General features: G+C 41.4%; 1 protein-coding gene across 2 annotated transcripts in view; it reads left to right on the top strand.

Annotated features, from left to right (window-relative positions):
* Positions 1-454: 454 nt before the first annotated feature.
* Positions 455-10,020, top strand: part of SNURF (SNRPN upstream reading frame) — a 22,237-nt gene continuing 12,671 nt past the window's right edge. For both annotated transcript variants that reach the window (XM_032835945.1, XM_032835944.1), the window contains exons 1-2: positions 455-573; positions 9,521-9,616. In XM_032835945.1, coding sequence (XP_032691836.1) covers positions 560-573; positions 9,521-9,616 — 110 coding nt within the window. In that variant the 5' untranslated portion in view covers positions 455-559. The remainder of the gene's footprint in view (positions 574-9,520; positions 9,617-10,020) is intronic.

Raw genomic sequence — 10,020 nt, 5'->3', positions numbered from 1 at the left:
AGCAGGAAGCCCCATGCTGGGCTCCATCTCAGGACACTGGAATCATGAACTGAGCCGAAGGCAGATACTCAAGGACTGAGCCATCCAGGTGCCCCCCAAATCAGCATTTCTGACATGGTATAGGAAGACATGAAGATGACTGTAAATCAGGATTTTTGGCCCATGGTGCCTGCAAAGATTTGTTGGGGAACCAAGAATTATTTCCTCAACATTTTATATATATTTAAGAGAGAAGCGTTGCCATTGAACCCCAGGGTGGTGCTGCCGTCCTTGGAGTCCCCCTCGTAGGGCGCTAATGCCTTGGCTACTTGGAGTCAAGCAAACATCACACCCTGGCAATGCCAGTTAGCAGAGGCACTGGCACCCCTGCACTGCGGCAGGACCTCAGCACTGCGTCAGACTGTTGCGGTTGCGCAGCCAAAGGTGGAGGGGCGGCTTGCTGCGCATGCGCAGGTGGAACTGGCGTGATTAGTTGGTGTTGCTGCAGTGACTCAAGCGCAGAGTGGAGTGGTCGCCGGAGATGCCTGACGGTCTGTTCTGAGGAGCGGGTAGCAGCGCGATGGAGCGGGCCAGGTTAGCTGTGTGGATTTCTTCCCTTAGAGACAGCCTGGGGAATAGTCCTTGTTGTTTGTTCAGTGTTCCAGATTTGCAGAACTTAAAGTATTGTTGTATATAGTGGAAATCCAGGCTCTAAAGTTCTTTGTTCTGGAGAACTAAATAAGATACTTTTGAAGGTTTGGGGATTGGTTGTACCTCCCTGGACGGTGCTCTGACCATGTCGTGTCGTATTGCAGCTGGTATATGCCACCGTATCGTGTCCTGTCAGATCCTTTCTAAAGTGGCCTTTTGTCCTTGAGATCTGAGGCCATGACTGTGGTTGAGGAAGGTATATTGTGATGACTGTGGTGCGAAAGATAGGGATGGAATCACTGGGGAGTCCGCAGTACCAAGGAGGGGGTGACAGGGTAGGGCATCCGGTTTTGGTGACAGTGGTATCTCAGGGGTAGCAGCGTACTTGCAGTGGTAAGTACGGTAAGGAAGGATCTTTAGGGTGAGATATCCACTATGATGTGATCGTGGTGTAGCAATGGTGGCCGCCATGGTGGTCGTCGTGGTGGTGGGAGAGAGTAGAGGGTAGGCTGTTCTTGGTGACGGTAGTGAGGGGGAGATACGGTGGTCATGCTCGTGGTTTGGGGGGTCAGTGAGGTGGCCACAGCGGCAGTGATACAGAAGAGATGGCGGGGTGACTAGCAGGGTGATCATGGTTGCCACGGGAGGGGACAGTGATGTGACCGTCATGGTGGTGGTAGGGAGGGGCGGAGTTGGTAAGCTCTAAGGGTGGCTGTCATGGCGGTGTTTGGGAGGTGGTGGCAGGGAGGCCACCGTGAGGGTGCTACAAAGCGGGCGGCACGGTGAAAGGGGTGACCCACCTTGGATATGGTATGTGTGGGGGTGGCAAGGCAGCCATGATGGTGGTGATGGGAGGGGCGATCGGGTGGCGGTGGGTACCTTGGCAGAGTGGCCGCCATGGCGGTGGTTGAATGAGCGTGTTAAGAGGGGCGGGAGCAGTGCACCACGAGTCTGGTGGGTGGGCTGATGGAAGAGGCGAGGGGTCCACACCTTTAGTTTGAGGAAAAGGGGAGAATGTTCAGTTGTTCTCTACAGTCTTAAGAGTCTGTATTAGGGCAAACCTACTCTCCATTGCTCACCTAAAGGAATAGCTGCAGAAAAGTTTGTCTTCAGATATTTTACTCCTGTATAATTCCTTGCTTTTGAGGTTTTGGTATAAGATTAGGGGTATGGTGTGCAGAGCTTGCTTTATGAACTTGTGAGAGTTGTGCCAGGTTCTGGGATGTAGCACTGCGGAGGCGTGTCTTGTTTGCTTGGATCTTTCCCTGCCTTCGGAGTAAGGTTTTCTGGGGTCCACTGCCGCGTCACTACCATTGTGAGGCTCGCCAAGATGGCTGCCGTTGCAGATGTGCCGATTTGCGCAGGCGTGACCGGGTGGGGGGGCAGCCTACCCCTCCGCCAGTGCCGCAGTGGGGGAAGGGTAATGTATGAGGTTTCTTCCAGGCAGCAATTTACACGGCACCTTCAAAGCGCAGCGCTGAGGGGAGGAGGCTGGCAACGTGGGCAGCTGCCCCCTCCCCAAAGTGCCGCAGTGGGGAAGGGTGCGGGATTTTGGATGCGCAGGCGCGATGGGAAGACAGCGTCTCCACCCCGCAGTGGGGCGGGCACCAGAGGAGGGGGTTTGCGCAGTGTCCACTTGGTGGGGCTGGTAGCGACCCCTTTCACCTGTATGCTGTAACGACTGCTTCTTTCCACTTGTGCTGCCATGGGTAGGCAGAAGGAAGACATGGATTTGCTGAGCTGGTACCTTGGGCCACCCCTTACCCATAAGGCCGCATTGGAGTGGAGATGGCAATGGGGCAATGGGTTTATACATTCTATGCGTGCATAGACTGGGAGCCATGCTGTGCCCCTGCCTTTCTGTTGCACCATAGAGGAGAGAGATGGGGGCCTGCAGGCAGGGAAAGAAAGGCGAAGTCACCGTGATCTGCAGTGCTACTACTTGAGGCCTCCTCTATCAGTGGTGCTGATTTTAAATGTTTTCTCACTTAAAGAGAGGCCCACCTTTTCATTTTTGTATATTCCCTAGGTTATATTATGACCAGTCTAATTATTCTTAATATTCAAATGGGATTTGTGACCCTTTAGAAAATCCCTTATTACATTTGATTTCCCCTTTCCAGATTTGATAATTGTAGGACTGCATCATCTTTAAGAGTCTGTCATATTTCTTAATGTGTGGATGCTCTTTTTGTGACGCAGCCTTTATATACAGTTTCCTTAAATCGGGGGTCAGGGCTCCTCCAGCATTCTTAGGAGCTGAGACCTGTAAGTATTGTTTGCTGAAGAGGAACAGAGCAGAGAATCAAAAAAGTAGAATGCTACACGGCTGTAAGTATAGGTTGGATAAGGGAATTCTTGCCCCAGTTCAGATTTAAAGTAATGCTTTTGATCCATCATTTTTGAAATGGGAGCTACTGTGAAACTTTGGTGAGAATATATAATTAACAAAGTAACTATTCTGTATTCTGTATTCCACCTTTGGAGGGGAGCATTTTCAAGGACTTCGTTTTTCTTTGCAGAATGCTGGTGGGCAGGCTTTTCTCTTTCCCCGCCCCCTATCACAAACAAATATGGTTGTGTTAAGTTGGAATGTAATTAAGGAAAACAAACCCAGAAGTCTTGGAAAGCTTTGTTATGGAAATTGTTTCTTTTTGAGTAGTTTTAAAAATAGCAGGAGTTTGGAATTTTGCCATAAGTACGGTTTGCTCATTTTTTCCTACTCATATACATATATATACTATTTCAAATATATTTTGCCTAACTTCTGATCATTTTGGATATTTAGAAAATGAGCGTGTATTACCTTGGTCAGCCATTTTGTAGTTTTACACGCAGGCTCAGGATGTCAATATGGCGGTTCCCTTTGGAAAGACCTCTGAGGTTTCAAGGTCTCTGCCCTGCCCACTGAATATTTGGCTTAGTATCAGGACTTTTTGAAAATGAGGAGGCCTTGTGAACCCTTTCTGTGATTTAGTGCAAGGAAACAGTTCAGGGATGGTTGTATTGCTACTTAAGGCAAGGTAGTGTCTAGTTTGGATTTATTCAGATTATTTTGTATTATCTTAGTTTGCCCAGTGCATCTGTCCCACCTTTCATTGCTGAAATCCTTTCCTCATATGTGGTGATGTGACATCTTTATTCCTGTGCTTTCCTCTGAATGTGCTCAGATTTTTTTTTTAATTCCACACTTAAGATGTCAAAGTCTCAAAGTTAATCTTTTTTTTTTAATTGGAGTTTAGTTGACACACAGTGCTTCATTAGTTTCAAGTGTACAATGTAGTGATTCAACAACTCTGTTCTGCAGTGTTCATAAGTGTAGTTACCCTCTGTCACCATGCAGTGCTGTTAAAATACATATAATTGACTATATTCCCTATTGCATCCCCAGCCTGTACCTCCCACTTCCCTTCACCATTTTGTCCATCTCCACCTTCTCTTTTCTGGTAACAACCACTTTCATCTCTACTTTTCGGTGCCTGTTTCTGTTTTTTTGTTGTTGTTCTTTTTTTTTTTTATTCCACACATAAGTGAAATAGTAAGGTATTTGAATTTCTCTGACTTATTTCATTTAACATAGTACTCTCTCAGTCCATCCATCTTGTAAAATCTGGCAAAATTTTCTTTATAGTTGATTAATACTGTATTTATATACTGCATCTTTATCCATTCATCTGTTGACAGACACTCCGATGGTTGCTTTAATACCTTGGCTATTATACATAATTCTACAGTCAGACCCAGGAGTGCATGTATGTTTTTGAATTAGTGCTTTTATTTTCTTTGCATAAATACTCAGAAGTAGAATTACTGGATCATGTGCTATTTCTATTTTTAATTTTTTGAGGAACATATATACTGTTTTCCACAGTGATTGAAAAAGTTTACATTCCTACCAAGAGCATGTGAGTTTCTTTTTTCCACATCCTTACCAAGACTTATTTCTTGTATTTTTTAAAGGTTTTATTTATTTATTTGACACAGGGAGAGAGAGAGGGAGAGAGAGACAGAGAGGGAACACAAGCAGGGGGAGTGGGAAGAAGAGAAGCAGTCTTCCTGTGACCAGGGAGCTGGATGCGGGCCTTGGTCCCAGGACCCTGGGATCATGACCTGAGCCGAAGGCAGATGCTTAATGACTGAGCCACCCAAGGTGCCCAGTTGTCTTTTTGATACTAGCCATTCTGACTGGTTTGAGGTGATATCTCGTGATGTTAATGATTTGCATTTTCCTGATGATGAGTGATGTTGAGCATCTTATGAGTATGTTGGCTCTCTCTATATCTTTGAAAAAAAAAAAAAGTCTGTTCAGTTCCTCTGCCCATTTTTAATGGGATTTTTTGATTTGTGTGTTTTTGTACATGCATGCGTTGGGTTTTATGTTATTTATATATTAACCCGTTATCAGATACATTATATTACATAAACTTATCAGATATATCACTTGCAAATGCCTTTTTCTATTCAGTAGGTTGCCTGTTTGTTTTGTTGATGTTGTCCATGGCTTGCAAAAGCTTTTTATTTTCGTGTAGACCCTATAGTTTAATTTTGTTTTTGTTTCCCTTGCCAGAGGAGACCTATATAAAGGAAAATGTTGCTAAGGCCATCGTCCCAAGAAATTATTGCTTATAACTTCTTTAAGGAGTTTTATGGTTTCAGGTCTCACATTTAGGTCTTTCCATTTTGAGTTTAATCTCTTACTTTGACACTGTATTCTGCTACTTAGCTATATATAGAAAGAATCCTTGAATTAATAAGCAGGGTATGTATATTTTCTCAATATGACAGGGACAATGAGACTTGTTATCTTTCTTCAGTGTACATTAGGATTTTATTGCTTGTGTCCTTTTCCTCTTCCACTTTTGTGGCCCAGAGCCATAAAGCTTGAGTTGTTGATGGTTAAGGTTGCCTCTCTCACTAGCAATGGTTGTGTAAGGGAGTCACTTATTTTGTCTTCTAGTTCCTGAATGCTGGCTGGCTTAGAATTTGCTTTTTGATGGTTCACAGGTTTTGGCTTAGAGGCACTGATTTTCTCATGATTATGGGAAGATCTGTAGACTAAGATTACCTCACATTTTCTTTTTTTAATTTTTTGTTCTTGAGATCTTAGTAGTTGAATTTTATTAGTTTTTTTGGGCAGAATGTAAGGCATATTATATATTTGAAAGAATGTTTGGCTATTTGGAAAAACATTGTGTTGATCTTATCACTTGTTTCTCAGTGTATTTCCAAATTAGTATTATTTTTTTAATGAAAGCAATTTTGGAGCAAAAAAATTAACATTGTGCCCATAGAATTTTTTCCCTGTTTTTCTTTAACTTTTAAAAGTGTATTCTCTGCCACATGTGGGGCTTGAACTCAAAACCCTGAAACTGAGTCACATGCTCTACCAACTGAGCCAACAAACCCCATCACTTTTTCCTTTATTGTTTACTTATTTATTTAAGATTTCATTTTTAAGTAAGTCCTTCACCCAGTGTGGGGCTTGAACCCAAGAGTTGCATGTTTCACTGATTGAGTCAGCCAGGCACCTTTCTATTTTTCCTTTAAATGCTTATTTTCTGAAAGCTGGTTTCTAGATTGGGAATGCAGTAGAAGATCGTAAATGCATTCACATGTATGTATATTTAGAATACACTTCCTATATTGTGAAAACAATGCTGCTCTTTGATTATTTTACATGTAGCTTTAAAAATGGATTTAGGGAAGCCTGGGTGGCTTGGTCAGTTGAGTGGCTGCCTTCTGCTCGGGTCATGATCTCGGTCTTGGGATCGAGTCCTGCATCAGGCTCCCTGCTCAGTGGGGAGCCTGCTTCCTCCTCTCCCTCTGCCTGCCTTTCTGCCTACTTCTGATCTCTGTCTGTCAAATGAATAAATAAAATTTAAAAAAAAATGGATTTAGAAAATTGAATAATTTCATGTGCTGTTTCATTTATCCCATGAACTCAGATCTTTTTATACTGAGCAACTGCTACGAAGGAATAAAAGAACTGAAGATTTTTATTTCTTTAATTTTTTGGTAATGGAATATTTTCAATTATATGATTAGATCAATCATAATTGATGGCCTATGAGCCATAAAGGTTTATTATGGTTCTTTTTATTACATAATTTTAATATATTAACAAATACATTTGTGAAGTTATGTTTGATCAATAAATACGTCATTCCTTTTTGGTACTGAATGACGTTTCCATTGTGTTGACTATACCGTACCACACCATATTTGGTTTATCCATTTTTTTAGTGGTTGTACTTTAAGTGGTTTCCACTTTTTGGCTCTTAGATAAATGTTGCTGGGAACATTCACACTCAAGTTTATATATATATATGTATATGTATATATATGTATACATATATATATGTATATATATTTTTACTCCCTCTTATGTTCAGTTTGGCAGTACATAATTTTACTCCCTCTAGGAGTGGGATTAGTGTCATATGCTTACTCCATGGTACACATTTTTAGGAAGTGCCAGAAGCTCCACCATTTCACATTCCCACTACCTGTTTCTCCACCTCCTCCACTCTGGAGGTATGAAATGGTATGTTTATAGTGTTTATTTGCATTTCCCTAATAACAGTAGTGTTATAAAGTATTTTTTTAGTGCTCATATAAATGTCTGTTCCAATCTTTTCATCCATTTTTAAGTGGAGTTTTTTTCATTTTATTGAGTTGTAAGAGTACTCGAGCTGTGTGAATTGCAAATATTTTCTCCCATTTGGCTGGCCAGCTGTACATAAAGTGTCCTTGTAGCAAATACATTTTTTACTTCAGATGAAATCCAACTTAAGGATTCCTTTCTCAGGTACTTCAGGTATCTTAAGAAAACCATTGCCTAATCAAAGGTCAAGGAGAATAGTAAATTATATACTTTTCTCATTTAAAAAATCTGATATGTACATAATATGCTTTTTAAATGATTTCTATTGCTTGATTGAAACAGTAAAGCTTTTTTAAGCAGTAAAAGAACTTGGGCTTATTGGTAAGCTATTTGATTGGGTTACTTTGCATAATCTAACATGAATTCGAAAATAACAAGCGTTCAAAGAATTAGTTTGGGGGATGCTTCTTTTGAATTCTGCCATGGAAATACTACATTGCATGACTTGTAAAATCCTGTTTATGCTATCCTCTCTGATTAGCATTGTTAAGTTGCAGTTTTCAGAGTGGTTCCTGTAGTTTCTAACATGGATGGATGACCCAGGTGGGAGATTACATGCTCACATCCGTTGAGCAGCCATTTTGTGAGCTGTTTTGCCGATCATCAGACAGTGGTAGATATGTTGGTTTTATGTATTTATTTTTTGTTTAAGCATCCCTTTTATTTCTTGTTTTATAAATCGTAGGAAAACAGCGTTTGCACAGGGGGTTGCTTTAGTAGAAATTTTATAATTTAAATGTTACGCTTTTTCCATTATACTAAAAGATCTGTCCCAATAAAATATTTTCAGGCCAGGGGCACCTGGGTGGCTCAGTCAATTAAATGTCTGCCTTTAGCTCAGGTCATGACCTCAGGGTCCTGGGGTCAAGTCCCTCTTCAGACTCCCTATTCAGGGAATATGCTTCTTCCTTTTTGTCCCCCCTTTCCTACTTCTCTCTCTCTCTCTCTCTCTCAAATAAATAAATTCAAAGTATCTTTAAAATATTTTCAAGCCAGTTTTGGAATCAACATTGCTGTTTTTTTCAGGTGATGTAGGTATGGGTAGGAGGTTAGTGCATATATCTGTAAATGTATAGCTTTCTATCTGTATATATAAAAACATGTGGAAATAAATATTTTCTTTTTGCTTATTTCTCTGATATATCCAAGCCCCCAGTTTTCTGATATCTCATGCTGTCAGGGTTTTTTTTTATTTTTTAAGATTTTGTTTATTTATTTGACAGAGAGAGAGACAACAGAAGCAGCAGCAGAGGGAGAAGCAGGCTCCCCAGAGAGCCAGATATGGGTGGGACCTGATCCCAGGACCTGAGATCTTACCCGATCCAAAGGCAGACGCTTGACTAAGCTGTCCAGCCTCTTGCACCTCTGGGGGCTTTTTTTTTTTTTAAACACAGATTTATTTATTTGAGAGAGTGAGGGGGAAAGAGACAGAGCATGCTTGTGAGTGAGGGTAGTGACGGAGGGAGAGAAACCAAGCTGACAGCCTGCTGAGCACAGAGCCTGACAAGGGGCTCCATCTCACCACCTGAGATCATGACCTGACTGACTGAGATACTCAGGCATCTCTGACATTAAGGGGCTTCTAAAGGGAGGAGGTGACTTTAGGGTAGATCCTGACTACTGGAGGATATTGTCATTAAAATTTTGCCTCCTTTCTTTCCCACTATTTTTATTGAGATAAAATTGGCATACATTATTACTGTACCTTGTTTTAATTGGATTATAAGCACTTTTTTTCTTTTTAAGATTTTATTTATTTATTTGACAGACAGAGACCACAAGTAGGCAGAGAGGTAGGCAGAGAGGAGGAAGTAGGCTCCCTGCCGAGCAGAGAGCCTGATGCGAGGCTCCATCCCAGGACCCCAAGATCATGACCTGAGCTGAAGGCAGAGGCTTTAACCCACTGAGCCACCCAGGTGCCCCGATTATAAGCACTTTAAAAACTCCATCATATTAAATATAGTTTTAAATACAGCCTTTAGAGGCTCAGTCGATGCTCTGGTCTTCAGCTAGGTCATGGTCCTGGAGATCTGGGATCAAGTCCCACATTGGGGTCCCTGGCCAGTGGGGAGTCTGCATCTTCCTCTGCCCTTCAACCTGCTTGTGCTCTCTCTCACTTGCTCGCTCTCTCAAATAAAACATTTTAAAAATAAATATAGCCTTTAAGTAAGTGGTTATTTTAAAATTGATGAAGTCTTATCAAATAAATTATTCTTTCTGCTTCAGGGACCGCTTACACCTGAGACGGACTACAGAACAGCACGTGCCAGAGGTGGAAGTCCAAGTCAAACGTAGGAGGACAGCCTCACTAAGCAACCAAGAGTGAGTAGTCTCGTTTGAGAACCAATTTAGAGAAGATACAGCAAAACAGTCGAATCAACCTTAACCAGGTAGTACTAACTTATGTTAAAAATTTCAGTAAAATGCATTTTTTCCCAAATGTGTAGATGGTTTTATCAATAAAATTCTAAATCCTTCAACTTTGATATTAAAATTATTTGTTTAATTTATGTTGTTACTAAATTCACTTCTATGTTTGCAATTTTTTTTATTCATTGACCAAATGCTAATTTATGTATTCATGCATATGCTGCATTATTCAGATTTTTATTTTTCATTAGTACATTTATCCAATTAAAAACGTAAAATGTAAGGAACCTGGGTGGCTCAGTCAGTTAAGCAACTGCCTTGGGCTCAGGTCATGTCCTGAGATCTAACCCTGCATT

This window comes from Lontra canadensis, unplaced genomic scaffold (assembly GCF_010015895.1).
Source record: "Lontra canadensis isolate GAN:19392208 unplaced genomic scaffold, GSC_riverotter_1.0 scaffold89, whole genome shotgun sequence".
In the NCBI taxonomy this organism is placed as follows: domain Eukaryota; kingdom Metazoa; phylum Chordata; class Mammalia; order Carnivora; family Mustelidae; genus Lontra; species Lontra canadensis.
The sequence above is the reverse complement of the archived record's forward strand: the minus strand, read 5'-3'. Positions and strand labels throughout refer to the sequence as shown.